A 15,214-nucleotide genomic window follows, 5' to 3' on the forward strand; every position below is an offset into this window, starting at 1 on the left:
GGGTACCCGTAGAACCTGGCTCTACGCTGGCATATCCTTACATGGTTCTGGAGAATGATTTACTCTATCAGATAGAGAAAAAGGGGGAAGATACGGTGCAACTATTAGTCGTGCCAAAACCCTACCGGCGGCAGGTGCTGGACCTGGCCCACGGACATGTGATGGGAGGTCACCTGGGAGTCCAGAAAACCACCGAAAGGATATTACACTGTTTTGTTTGGCCAGGCATGCATCACGATATTCGAGTATATTGTGAGTCTTGTCCTGACTGCCAAGCCTCTGCACCTAAGCCCCGTTTCTGTAGCCCTTTGGTACCCCTACCTATTATTGAAGTCCCGTTTGAGAGGATTGGGATGGATTTAGTTGGGCCCCTTCCACGGTCTGCACGTGGACACCAACATATCCTGGTCATCTTGGATTATGCCACTCGTTACCCGGAGGCCATCCCTTTGCGTAACACGGCCACCAAGACGATTGCCAAGGAACTGGTGCATGTGTTTAGTCGGGTCGGTATACCAAAACAGATACTCACCTACCAGGGGACCCCCTTTATGTCCAGGATAATGAAGGAGCTCTGCCGATTGTTACAAATCGAACCGTTACGCACATCCGTGTATCACCCTCAAACAGACGGGTTGGTTGAACGGTTCAATAAAACTCTGAAGCAGATGCTGAGAAAGGTGATAGACAAGGATGGGAAGAACTGGGACTATTTACTTCCATATTTGCTTTTTGCCATCAGGGAAGTACCCCAGTCTTCCACGGGATTCTCGCCTTTCGAGTTATTGTACGCCCGACGTCCTCGCGGACTGTTAGACGTTGCAAAAGAAACCTGGGAGGGTCAGGTCACTCCGTTTAAAACGGTGATAGATCACGTCACACAGATGCAGGGCCGTATTGCGGCTGTTATGCCTATCGTCAAAGAACACATGATGCAGGCTCAAGGAGCCCAAAAAAGAATCTATGATAGGGGCGCCAAGATCCGTACGTTTGCACCCGGAGATAGGGTGTTGATCCTGGTCCCCACGGTGGACAGTAAGTTCCTGGCAAAGTGGCAGGGCCCCTTTGAGATCAAGGAAAGAGTTGGTGAAGTAAACTACAAAGTATACCAGGCAGGTAAACGGAAACCTGAACAGATTTATCATGTAAATCTGATAAAGCCCTGGAAGGATCGGTCTGCCTTGTCAGCGGAGCTGGCCCGTCCTGTCTGCTCGCATACCGTACCGGAGGTACGGGTTGCAGAGACTCTCTCGGAGCGGCAAAAGACTGAGGTCAGGCAGTTTCTACTTCACAACCATATGCAAATTGCCTCTTCAGAAAGAAAGAGGACTTTTACTCTACAGCGCCACCTATTGGTAGTAGCGATCCTACAAGTCACAATCAACCCTTTAACGAGTCTTGTAGTATGACTTAGGATACAAGCCAAATCAGAATCTCAATTTGCAGACACGGTGTTTCGAGCTGTTGGCTCTCGTCAGTGCAAAGTATGAGATCTGATTTGGCAAGGTGAGAGGCTCTGGACTAGGGTCTAAGAAGTAAGGTTTCTCCTTGCGGAGAGTGACATGCCAGCTGTGGCTTGTCAAGGTAAGGAGACTTATTCGCCGTGCAATGCTCCTCTGGGAAAATAATATGCAAATTGCCTCTTCAGAAAGAAAGAGGACTTTTACTCTACAGCGCCACCTATTGGTAGTAGCGATCCTACAAGTCACAATCAACCCTTTAACGAGTCTTGTAGTATGACTTAGGATACAAGCCAAATCAGAATCTCAATTTGCAGACACGGTGTTTCGAGCTGTTGGCTCTCGTCAGTGCAAAGTATGAGATCTGATTTGGCAAGGTGAGAGGCTCTGGACTAGGGTCTAAGAAGTAAGGTTTCTCCTTGCGGAGAGTGACATGCCAGCTGTGGCTTGTCAAGGTAAGGAGACTTATTCGCCGTGCAATGCTCCTCTGGGAAAATAATATGCAAATTGCCTCTTCAGAAAGAAAGAGGACTTTTACTCTACAGCGCCACCTATTGGTAGTAGCGATCCTACAAGTCACAATCAACCCTTTAACGAGTCTTGTAGTATGACTTAGGATACAAGCCAAATCAGAATCTCAATTTGCAGACACGGTGTTTCGAGCTGTTGGCTCTCGTCAGTGCAAAGTATGAGATCTGATTTGGCAAGGTGAGAGGCTCTGGACTAGGGTCTAAGAAGTAAGGTTTCTCCTTGCGGAGAGTGACATGCCAGCTGTGGCTTGTCAAGGTAAGGAGACTTATTCGCCGTGCAATGCTCCTCTGGGAAAATAATATGCAAATTGCCTCTTCAGAAAGAAAGAGGACTTTTACTCTACTTCACAACCAAAAGTTTTTCTCAGAAAAACCCGGGCAGACTATGCTAATGAAACATGACATCGTAACGGAACCTGGTGTCACAGTTCACGTAAAGCCCTACCGAATCGCGGAAGCGCGCCGTGAAGCCGTTTCCCGAGAAGTGAAGGCAATGTTAGAGTTAGGTGTCATTGAGGAATCGCACAGTGCTTGGTCCAGCCCGATTGTGCTAATTCCTAAACCGGACGGCACCATCCGGTTCTGCAATGACTTCAGGAAACTGAATGCGGTCTCAAAATTTGATGCCTACCCCATGCCCCGGGTCGACGAGTTAATAGATCGGTTAGGAAAAGCCCGGTATATTACGACCCTAGACCTAACAAAGGGGTATTGGCAGATCCCTCTGGTGGAGGCTGCCAGAGAAAAGACGGCATTTGCTACGCCGGAAGGTCTATTTCAGTATGTGTATATGCCGTTTGGACTGCACGGGGCACCGGCGACCTTCCAGAGACTGATGGATCGAGTCCTGAGGCCACATAGGCGGTACGCTTCGGCCTATTTGGACGACATTGTCATTTACAGCTTGGACTGGGAGACTCATCTTCAAAAAGTACAAGCTGTGATTGACGACCTGTGGGAGGCAGGTCTAACCGCGAACCCCAAGAAATGTCACATCGGGCTAGAAGAAGCCCTGTATTTGGGGTATGTAATTGGGAGGGGTGTTGTTAAACCCCAGGTTGATAAGATTCAGGCGGTTCAGGACTGGCCACAACCTGTCAACAAGAAGCAGGTGCAAGCCTTCCTTGGGATCGCTGGTGGTTATCGCCGGTTCATACCCAATTTTGCAGCCCTCGCTACCCCCCTGACGGATCTTAAAAAAGGGAAAGACTCCGTCATGATTAAATGGAGTTTAGCGGCTGAAGAAGCCTTCCATAGCCTAAAACGGGCACTTTGCTCTCAGCCCGTACTGATGACTCCGGACTTCCACAGCGAGTTTGTGGTACAAACGGATGCCTCGGATACCGGTATCGGGGCCGTACTCTCACAAGTGAGGGACGGAGTGGAACACCCAGTCCTCTATCTCAGCAGGAAGCTGAATAAACACGAGCAAAGGTATGCAGTCATAGAAAAAGAGTGCCTCGCCATTAAGTGGGCTCTAGAGGCCCTCAAATATTACCTGGTGGGCCGAAAGTTCAGGCTGATCACTGACCATGCCCCTCTCAAGTGGATGCACTTGAACAAGGAACGGAATAGCCGGGTGACCCGGTGGTTCCTTGCCCTGCAGGCCTACACTTTTACGGTGGAGCACCGCCCAGGAGTACAGATGGGAAACGCAGATGCCCTGTCCCGAGTGCACTGTTTGGCGGGTGTCATTGCTCGACCGGAGTGGTCTGAGCAGAGGGGGGGGATATGTGAGAATCATGTGGGAATATTGGATGAGGGCAGGTATATCTCGCCCAGATTCCTTTCCTATGTGGCCTAGTCTGGTCAGTATCGCACCTGCTTACTAATGGATAATGGGAGGTGGATATAAAAGGATGCAAGGTGGTTGTGTGAGTGTCTCAGCCTGGGAACACAGAGAGCCTGTCTGTGTGAGAGACACACGTGAGTGGAAGCAGTGCCCACTGCAACAGTGGTTTGGCTGGACGGGAGAAGCCCGCCAGTTGGTAGTTAGGTTGTCCATTGTTTAGTTAGTGCCGGACAGGCAAGGATTTGTTTTATGTTTTATTTCCTTTTGCATTGCTTTCACTGTTAATAAACCTGACCCAGGGTCAGTTACACCCAAATCCCAGCTCTGCGCCTGAGTTTCATGCTGAATGCACGTGACCTTTGACCCCAGCAAAGGCGATCCCGGAGTGTTTTATCACAACTTACATGCGGCCCGAATAGTGTGCAAATATGACCAGAATATGTCAGAATCAGATTTGAGGCCAAAATCCAAACAAATTCGCTCATCTCTATTCCCGTACACATTACGCCGTCATTTTTGGCAGGTTTAGTCGACGTTAGTCTAATGCGTATGGAGACCGATAATTGTGATTTTTCAGGCCTATATCGTAAAGTCTACATTTCAAAGCATGTTTCTGTCAATTCCTTTTTAGTTTTTTTTTTTTTCTTTACTAGAGCACAGATTTTCACTGAAAGTCATGCCTTCATTCTCTTTTCCCATTGGACTTCATGCTAAAGCGTATGTGATAAGCATTTGCGGTGTTGCTTGGCAACGGGTAAGGTCATTATTTGTGGAAATAACCAGAGAGTGTTTGGCAATCTTCTCTGTCTCATTGTGTAACAAAGCCTCCAGAATCCTAGAGGAGCTCGCACTCCACTGAATTTTTTCGTGCACACTCACTACGTACGACAGTTCCGAGAATATTGTATCATTATAATTAAACTAGCTGCTGATTATGAGTCGAAATCCAATACAACATTGCCGACACATGAGGTCACATGGTGCGATAATGTAGGGAGTGCCTTGTTCCAGCCGGTGATGCTTTATATTCTGCCATAACACATATGGAGTGGAAAATATCCATATAGCTTTTCAAAGTAATACTAATATCTTTAGGATTTTTCCATTTAATTATATACTTCTGGGATTTTTTTGTTAAATGAAAATGCTCGAAAAAATATCCTCTTTTAAACGTGGTTATCTCAACTACTTAAATAAGTAATATTGCTAAGTGCCTGTAAAAACAAGAACCTTTGCAACTTCTTATTAAAAATCCTCTTGGTTCTCATTAATGGAGGGATTTTTAATATTTAAATTTTCTAGTTTACTACTCATTGCCTTTATTACTAGCTACCTTTGCAGTCTATCATAGATAGCTACTGTGGTTTCCTAAGCAAGGAACTACATCTGGGCAATAAAAATGAAAAACCATATACAGAATGGGAGGAATAGGGCTAAGCAACAGCACATGTGAAAAAGACTTGGGTATACTAATAGATCACAGACTGCACATGAGTCAACAGTGTGATGCAGCAGCAAAAAAGGCAAATGCAATTCTGGGATGTATTAACAGAAGCATACAGTCTAGATCACGTGAAGTCATTATTGCCCTCTACTCTTTGGTCAGACCACATCTGGAATACTGTGTCCAGTTTTGGGCACCACATTTTAGAAAATATATCAATAAACTGGAGCAAGTTCAGAGAAGAGCGACCAGAATGGTGACCAGTCTGCAAACCATGTCCTATGAGGAACGGTTACAGGATTTGGGAATGTTTAGCTTGCAAAAAAGAAGACTGAGAGGAGACTTAATAGCTGTCTACAAATATCTCAAAGGCTGTCACATTGTAGAAGGATCATCCTTATTCTCATTTGCACAAGGAAAGACTAGAAGCAATGGGATGAAACTGAATGGGCAGAAAAAAACTATTTGACAGTGAGGGTGATCCATGAGTGGAACAGGCGGCCACGAGAGGTGGTCAGTTCTCCTTCCATGGAAGTCTTCAAACAGAAGCTGGACAGACATCTGTCTGGGATGATTTAGTGAATCTTGCTTTGAGCAGGGGGGGTCCCTACCATTCTATGAACGCATGCTAGCAAACTTTAAAGCCCTTGTGCTCTTCCGATGCTGCAGAGGCAAAGTTACCTCTGCAAGCAGCATATCAGAGAACTCAGTGGAGACAATGCTGTTGGTCTAGACTGTCATTCTTTTGGAATGCAGAAGAAGAGGTTATGATAGAACTCTGGGGTAAGTGACTGGTGGTGTGAGGGATGCACACACTCGCCTATTGGCCCAGAGGCAGTACCAAATTCTTACCCATTCAGGAACAGAGCGGGTTAAATGCAGTCTATGTTGCAAGAGATAAAGGAAGGTGATAATACAGCAAGTGTTGAGATATCTTTATTTGAAGTCTTCAAAGCATAATTTTTAGGAGTACATTCCCTCAGCAAGCAGAATGCCAGAAGGTAGAGTAGTGGGGTACCCATTTTAAGGTAGCACTGTCATTCGGGTAGGGAATACTCGCTTGGCAGCCAATAAATCACATCCGGCACAGGTTTTCCATAAAACAATCACAGTTCAAGCGGTTTATTTAGGCATCATAAACCATGACCAGGAACATAAAGTTCATATTAACAGCATAGCGTCCATGACAGAGCTTCACTCTGTTATCCCTGTGGTCACACAGGTTGTGCCATGTCCAGCACACAGGCTCTCTTAGCCTCACAGTTATATCCCCTCTCTGGGTTTACCTCATTGCTGCTTCACCACGCTGCAGATGTCCATTCCCTCCAGGGAACTATCAGGCACGTGCAGCCATTAACACAGCGTTCACTTGCTGTCAGGAAGACAGCCCCATCTCTCTCAGACGGGACCTTCCACAACGGACCAACCAGGTCCCAGCATTCACTCCATGTGACCTACCCTGGCCACCTTATATGGTCCGTAGCCACGAACACCGGGTCACATGGCTATGACCTCATCACAGGTCCTTCAACCACTCATACACACTTTACAATAGCGTTCTTAACCACACCCCTGGGTGGGTTTGTAGGTAAGTGGTTCCGTTCGTCTCACCAGCTACCTGGAGACTTCTCCCTGACACATTGGAACGAAAGATCAGCTCTGCTGATCAGCACATAAGCAAGCCTCCATCCCAAGGCCACCCACCTTGAGATACATAACGATCCTTTAGCACCCTGCTCCTGTACCACTCTGGACAACATTATCCGTTCGGCCTGGGACACCCACACAGCGCCCCCTAGCGGACACAGTGGTCACTACACCACACCCTGAAAAAAAAAGTTTAGACAACATCCTTTACTTTGATCTTTTTGTCTGAAACTGATATTTATAGAAATTTTCTCTTTGTGTCTTCAGAAATCAGACAAGTCCTCATTGTAATTGTGCCTGGCTCTAAAGGTCCCGTTACACACAACGATATTGTGAGCGATATTGTTGCAACGTCACCAGTTTGGTGACGTTGCAGCAATGTTGAAACAACATCATTGCGTGTGACATGTAGCAACGATCAACGATCAGTTGGCTGATCATTAATCGTTGCCTAATGGTCTGGGCCATAATTGTGTCTTTGGTCTCCTGCTGGGCAGTACACATCGCAGCGTGTGACAGCGAGAGACCAACGATCAGCGACGCTGGGAGCTGGTATCCAGAGTAAACAGCGGGTAACTAAGAGCCGCGCGGCTCTTAGTTACCCGCTGTTTACCTTGGATACCAGCTTGCTCGCTGGTCCTGACCGCTGGTGAGTCTGTCTATGTGACAGGTCACCAGCGATCAGCTAACTATGTCCCAGCGATCCCATCCACGTCGGATCGTTGGTGGGATCGCTGGGACATTGAAGCGTGTAACGGGGCCCTAACAGAACTATCTGCAGCAGGAGCCTCCTCCTCTTCACCTAGACCATTAATCCCTTCTAATTGACTAATATTGCACCAAGCTTTTGCCACCTACCAGCCTAGGCTGGAACAGCCGAGTAGGAAATTAACTCCTGTGTTTAATTTTTCCTTTTATCTGGTTATTATGGAACCCGCTGGATGCCGGATTGTCACATTTTTTTGGACTATTATAAAATATTGCATTCTGGCCCGATATTTATGAAAAAAGGTGATAAGCTAGAGGGAGATCAGCTGATCATTGAAGATTAACTTACCATTGCGCTCAATGGGAACCATATGCTAACATGCTCCCCCTAGTGGTGGCTACAGGGAATCAGAATTTTCATCATTATCAGTTCTGAGCAGGAAATTTGGTAAAAGTCCAGCTACGATTCCATTAAAGAATACAAAAGGCGGGACCACTTGAAAACATAATAGGGTAAATTCCGAGCATTGAATTGCAAAAGGAAATTCTATGGGTAATCATAAAAGGTCCAAAGGATCAGTTAATTGATTTTAGAACATAAAAACACTTAAAACTTCCTTAAAGGGCTTCTACGTATCTATCCCTGGTTAATTTATTGGCTCGCCCTCCCCCCTTGAACTGGTTTTAATTTTCTTTTGTGCTTTTCAGCCAATGGATTCAGATCATAAAGCGAGTTTGGTTATCAGACTCTTTGCCCCCCGAAGTTGAAGATATATTTTGCATTCACTACAGCAATATTTGGAGGACAAAAAAAAAAGGGTTCCATTTTATCCAAAGGCAATAAATATGCACCACTAAATATAAAAGCACAACAGAAACAGAAAAATGGAATGCAGAAGGGTGAAAGAACGATGCCAAACGCGCTCGATTCATCATCGTTCATAAATGCCCCCATTTTCGCAACTATTCAGAATTACAGCAGCACGGCAGTGGTACATTAATACATTACTTTCTAATGGAGTGACAGCATGCGTAGGGTCAAGAAGTTAGAAAAGTTGTTATGCAACATAAGTACACCTTGTCATGACAACGCTCAATAATTTATGGAAATCTATTCCCAATAGCGAAGCCTTGAGCTCCGCGTCCTCCTCCCCGAGTCGTTCTCGCTGCATCGCTAATTCTTCATCACTCACTATTCTGTCTCTTTCCTTGCTGCTGTGGTTCAAATCCTTATAATTGTTTGCACGAAAACCCGAGCAAGGTTGTATGCGACATGATCGGGGTTCAAAAATTCCCCCAAATTGTTTTATTTTTAGGATATCATAAGATTTATGTCTATGTAGAATTTTTGAGCAAAGCAGTGGATTGTGAATTGTGGGAACCATCTATTATGGTCAACACCTATGGTCAACCATTTATGGATTTTAGAAGGACTACCGATATTTTCTGGTTGAGTGGACTACAAGTGCAATCACAATCTGGGCTGTTTCTCACGAAGAAAGAGGCAAAAAGTCAACGGGCTGTGAACAATTGCAATAGGAACCTTCTTTAATTTCCTAAGCCAATAGTGATCAATGTATCATCGTTATTGAGTGGGATGGCATAATGTTCTGTGGATGGGTGGACAAGTACAATCACAACTTCAGTTATATCTCAGGTGTAAGAGAATTGAGCGTCTAGTCATTTTACGTTCTCCTCTTATCTCTTGATCGGCACTGGTTCACACTGTTTTTATCTGGCAGTCAAAAACAACAGTTTATCCCAACAGAAGAACCTTCTTTTTTTCAGCTTGGTAGCAATGGTTGTTATCAATGCGTTTCGAAGTCATCCAACTTCTTCATCAGGACAAAAACACAAACTACTTTCTGATGAAGTCAGATAACTTCGAGACACATAGATAATAAACCGCAATGCTAGCAATCCTGTCTCCTTGAGTCTTCCTTTAGATTTTCTTCATCGGATAAGTCCCTATTGCCCTTTTTTGTTGCCCAGTCCCTGCTACATCTGATCAAAATCGGACATGTCTCCAAGTTTTTATTTTATACAGACACGTGGTCCGTGAAAAACACAGACATGTGAACAGCCCCATAGACTATAATGGGAATGTATTCAATTGTAGAAAAACAAGAATCTGGCACTGCTGACCATTCACATTCTGCACAATCAAGCGGTAATCCTGTTCAATATCAAAGACTGAATTGTAGCAAAGTAACTGTCTGATGGTGCTCACCATGAAAAGAGTCCACTTGTAAATACAGTTTAAGGAAGATCGGGACACTCACCACTTAAAATATCACTTTATTGCAGTTTCCATAGAACAGAGAATGTGGAGACAATATGGCTAACAGCCATTTCACGTGAGGCTCAGGGGAAGCATGATTCTGATGTGAAACGGCTGTTACCCATACTGTCTCCACATTCTTTGCTTTATGGAAACCCCAGTAAAGTAATAGTTTATCTCGTAAGTGGCGAGTGCCCCAATCTCCCTTGCATTGTATCTATAATGGGAAAGTGTTCTCTTTTGTGAAAACAGTTGATAGAACAAATGTGGACATCTCAATAAAGCCTTAACGGGATTGTCCCACAGTGATCCTTTACCACCTATCCACAGGATGGAATGGTATGACGTGCTTTATTTAAACTCCCACCTCCTTGCGATCAAGAGGAGAAACAGCGTGCTCAAGAGTTCCATTCTAGTGATCAATGCAGATTCCATTCTTTAGGCATACAACAATCAGACTTCTACCACCTCATCTTTGGCTAGGTGATAGATAAAGGGGTTGTTCAATGAATATAAATGATCTATCTACAGAATAAGTGATAACTTATAAATCAGTGGCGGTCTACTATAGGAACTTTCACCGATCATGAGCATGCTTGACCGGTGCTGAATTAATTCCTTACGTAGCTGCCGAAAAAATCTGAGCGCCATGGTTGGCGGCAGCATAGGGTATGAATGGAGCAACTTTGGGGCATGCACACCCTCAGTCTATTCAAACAGGGATAAAAGTGTTCTGTTTTGCCGATCGGTGCGGGATTGACACTAGTCTGTAAGTTATCACCTGTTACGTGGTGGTATTTTCGCTGGACATCCCCTTGAGATGATCATAATAGTGCAACCCCTTGAATTATCATGATTATGTATGCTAAGAGACTGATCACTGCTGATGTTTATGAATCAGTTTGGAGACTGCTCATAGGGATTAGTTAGGTTTTAAAGAATAATTGGTATTCAAGTGGAACAAAAACAATTACGCCGACTTGGTCCAGTCCAGTCCTCCATGGCAGTTGAACCAGGGCCGTCTTCACTCACGTGGCCGGCTTCGTTGGCCTCAGATATTGGGCACCGTCATGCACTCAGTTGTCCCCATGACATTACATGAAGTCGCGTTAAGAGGTGGCCATTACGCCGGGCTAAGGATGACGGCCACAGACGTGAAGAAGGGTCCAGCTTCCGCAACCGGATTGGACACCAGACTTAGGGCAGCACACATCTTTTTGCTCAACTCTACTGTTTTAGATGTTTTGTATTTGTTCTACCACAAGAACAAAGCTCAATAGTGTTGCTTCACTATCTTTTATTTTTTTACCTATTTTCCAATTTTTGCTCAGTGATGTGCTTGGTAAATACTGTTTTTTCGAAGAAAGGACTTAACAGTAGAAGAAGAGGGGGAAATAACTGTCTCCCAATCTACATTGTTAACAAGATGGTTCTTTACAGATTATTACTGAAACACAAGTCTCCAATTCTCCTTCAGGGAAGCGAAGAGCACTCGAGCAGGAAATTGGTACCTCTTCATCTCTGGGGCGAACCTTACTGCCTGTTCTTTAATTTCTTCTGATCATTTAACTCATCACTTTCCAATGCGATGTGCCGACAGTCCCCTCTGGCACGAGTGAAAGCGAATGCTCGTTTTTTTTTTTCAGTCGTAGAGATCTGTGTATATCGTTTCATTCTCTGCTTTGAATAAAAACCTTGCTGATGGCCTTTATTCGCAAAGCCATTAGTTTGCTTAAAGCCATTAGTCACAAATCTTATTATGTTCTCAATCTAACTCCCATTTTCATAATTGACACATAATGGGTGAAGCGTGTACTAAGTTATCGTCAGCCGCATATAAAAAGTTACGGGAACATTTTTTTTTTTCCCCGTTTTATATCTGCATGATTTTTTTTGTTTCTGTAAAGTTGACTGAGCGGTAAACTGATCATAAAGAGAATTGTAAGCCTAAGATGGAATAAATAGTTAAAAGGGTTAATTGCTTTGGAAAATATCTTTGTAACAGAAGGTTTCTCCAGTTATAAGCTGATTACAGAGTATCTCGCTGCTAGAACCATCAGCAAGTAGCTGTAATCTGTGGGATAATCCAGGAGCAAGTGCTCAATTCCACTGCAACACCCCCACAGGTGAAATAAAGTACTACATGATGCCTATTGAAATCAGTGTAATTTATGGATGTATTGGGTCCTACTCAGTGCCAGTTTAGATTATGGGCTAAATATTTAATTTATGGATGTGTTGGGTTCTCCATAGTACATACTGAAATTAATTAACTCTCCATGTAATTTATGGACGCATTGGATCCTCAGTGGTGTCAACGAAATCCTTTGGCTGTCCATATAATTTATAGATGTGTTGTGTCCTCCATGGTGCCGATTGAAATTAATGAGCTAGCCACCAAATTTTATGGATATAATGAGTCCTACAAGTTGCCTATAGAAATCAAAGGTCAGTCCAAATATTTTATGGATGCTTTGGGTCCTCCATGGTGCTGATTGAAATCAATGAGCTATCCATGTGATTTATGGATGTGTCGACTTCTCAGTGGTGTCTGTGGATATCAACTCGCTGTCCATATAATTTATGGATGTGTTGGGTCCTCCATGGTGGTGCCGATTGAAATGAAAGGGCTGTCCATATAATTTATGGATGTGTTGGGTCCTCCATGGTGGTGCAGATTGAAATGAAAGAGCTGTCCATACAATTTATGGATGTGTTGGGTCCTCCATGGTGCCGATTGAAATGAAAGAGCTGTCCATACAATTTATGGATGTGTTGGGTCCTCCATGGTGCCGATTGAAATGAAAGGGCTGTCCATACAATTTATGGATGTGTTGGGTCCTCCATGGTGCCGATTGAAATGAAAGGGCTGTCCATACAATTTATGGATGTGTTGGGTCCTCCATGGTGCCGATTGAAATGAAAGGGCTGTCCATATAATTTATGTATGTGTTGGGTCCTCCATTCTGCTGCTGAAACAATGGGCGGTCCACAGAATTTGATGGATGCATTGGGTACCCCCACTGTGTCTTCATTTATCTGGACAACATCTTTAGAATTGGGTGATTCTCCTTTTGGTTGTCTCCATAAAGTTCTAAATTGTGCAAAGTGCATGGGTGAGATATGACTTTGCCTAGTCTCCATTGCCGTTAGAGAAACGGTGAAGCTGCCTCCTAGTCTTAGAAAATAAACCTTCCAAATCTTTTGTTCACATGCAAAATCTGTGCAGACAATCACAATAGATTCTTTTAAGGGAAAATGATGATATTCTAGAAAGTTCTATTGGATATGATAAAATAAAAATGTCACATTAAAAATTGACTACTTCTTTTTTTTAAAACAGCAACCACAACTTGAAAGGAAAGACAGCCAAAACAGTTCCCAGCACAGTGTATCCAGTCATCACAGTGGGCACACTGCCTCACCCCTCCGTAGCGCCCCTATTGTTCCTGACTATCCAACCAGCGAGGCACCATCTGTGGACCAAGGTGACGGCTCAGGACAGAAAAAGCCTGATCCATTTAAAATCTGGGCCCAGTCCAGGAGCATGTATGAAAGCAGACGTAAGTATCTATTCTGTTCCGGCACTAGTCTTTTATAAAAGATATGTGCATTTCACAAAAATATATAAAAAAATGCAAATGTAAAAACTTACGAGTTCCTGTCACTTGCTCTAAACATGTAATTTGTAATTTTTTTCACCTGTTGGAAATGCTGCTGTTCTCCTGAATCCATGGTTGTTTTTCTTTTGTTCCTGCGCCTCTCTGTTCCTGAGATACGGCCTTCTTTTCCTTGTATATAAATCTAATCTTATTAGCCAACTGGGCATGGTCCTCAAGAATATGCCTAGAGTGGAGTTCAAGATCACGCCCACTTGCCTAAAAACACTAGATTTACACACCAGAAATAGGAGGCCATATCTCGAGAACAGAGAGGCGCAGGAACACAAGAAAAACAACTTTGGATTCAGGAGAACAGCAGCATTTACACCAGGTAACAAAGATACATATTTATGACAAGTATCTCCTTAAAGGGCATGTCCACTTTGAACAATCCCATTTTATCAGAGAGGTCAGCCCATCTAGGATCTGATTAAAGTTTAATGTAGTTTCTGTGACCCTGATTGATCAGCTGTGATCTCAAGAGGAAGCAAAAGAATGTGTTGAATTCCACTGCAGCACCTCCACAGGGGAAATGAAGTATTACACAATTTTTTTTTTTATTTTTTTTTTTTAAATAATGTAAAAAATAATTTGTCATCCAGCGTAAGACACTTTCATAATAAGCCAATTAGCCCTTTAATCGTACATTTTCAAATATAGAAGGAAACTCATCCAAAACTAGAGTATAAACTGAATTTCGGCATTGGTATTTTTATACATATACAGTATTTAGCGCAAACCGCTCAGCCAGTGGGCTCTGGAGTCTAATGGGGACCTAAAGGTCCTTTTTGCCAACCTGGTCCATACTAAAAGGATGCATTATAGTTCGGGTAGATTTTGCCTCTTTGAGGCCCATGTATGTCAAGTTACATGCAGTATGCAGAGTAGAGATGATGGAAAAGGTGCACTCGGGGCCATGGCGCTACAAATAAATCCAATTTCCTTTATCTGGTCCTAAAGCACATTTAATGGTATTAGAGCTTTAGATAAGATCATTGTTACATTATTGTATAATATCTCACGTCATGGCCGGTCTAGGTAGCGTGCACTGTGCATGTAAATTTCCCTTGAAGCAGTTCTTTTTCCGCCTCGATGAGCAATAAGCAGAGGAATCCCGGGACATCAGACTGATTGATGCAGATTTCTTGGCAATATGACTGCATGGATCAGCATGTATGTAACCTTGGCACAACGGTTAACGTCCTAGTATGTTTTTATAGATCGGAAGTAAATGGACCACGCACGTTGTGGGATTTATTCAGTGTGTAATATGTGTACTCCTGCAGAATGATTGGCTTCTTAGACTTGGCAGGTGTGGGAGAGTATACATTATATTGTCAGGGATTAGAATATGTTCGTGGCAAGCTCCAGTGTATAGGTAGATAACACATAAAAGAAAAAGTTATAGGCCATATAAAAGGGGATCGCCACAAAATATAGAAATGACACATCAATTTTTTTATTGAGTACAAAAAACACACAACATTAAAAAAGTCACTCAGGTGACATGACCTGATCAACATATAAGTTTTTAATAAAGCTAAAGCCTAAAACTTCCACCTGATGAAGACGGATCATGTCACGGATCATGTCATGTCACTCAGGTGACATGACCTGATCAACATATAAGCTTTTAATAAAGCTAAAGCCTAAAACTTCCACCTGATGAAGACGGATCCTCCGTCGAAAC

General features: G+C 43.6%; 1 protein-coding gene across 10 annotated transcripts in view; it reads left to right on the forward strand.

The window, feature by feature from the left end:
• The window catches only part of MAGI1 (membrane associated guanylate kinase, WW and PDZ domain containing 1), a 498,523-nt gene that overhangs the window by 436,060 nt on the left and 47,249 nt on the right, over nucleotides 1-15,214 (forward strand). For all 10 annotated transcript variants that reach the window (XM_073569761.1, XM_073569757.1, XM_073569759.1 and 7 more), the window contains one exon: nucleotides 13,206-13,425. In XM_073569761.1, the coding sequence (XP_073425862.1) occupies nucleotides 13,206-13,425 (220 nt within the window). The remainder of the gene's footprint in view (nucleotides 1-13,205; nucleotides 13,426-15,214) is intronic.

Source organism: Dendrobates tinctorius, unplaced genomic scaffold (assembly GCF_039654945.1).
Source record: "Dendrobates tinctorius isolate UK_male_01 unplaced genomic scaffold, ASM3965494v1 ptg000027l, whole genome shotgun sequence".
NCBI classification, from domain to species: domain Eukaryota; kingdom Metazoa; phylum Chordata; class Amphibia; order Anura; family Dendrobatidae; genus Dendrobates; species Dendrobates tinctorius.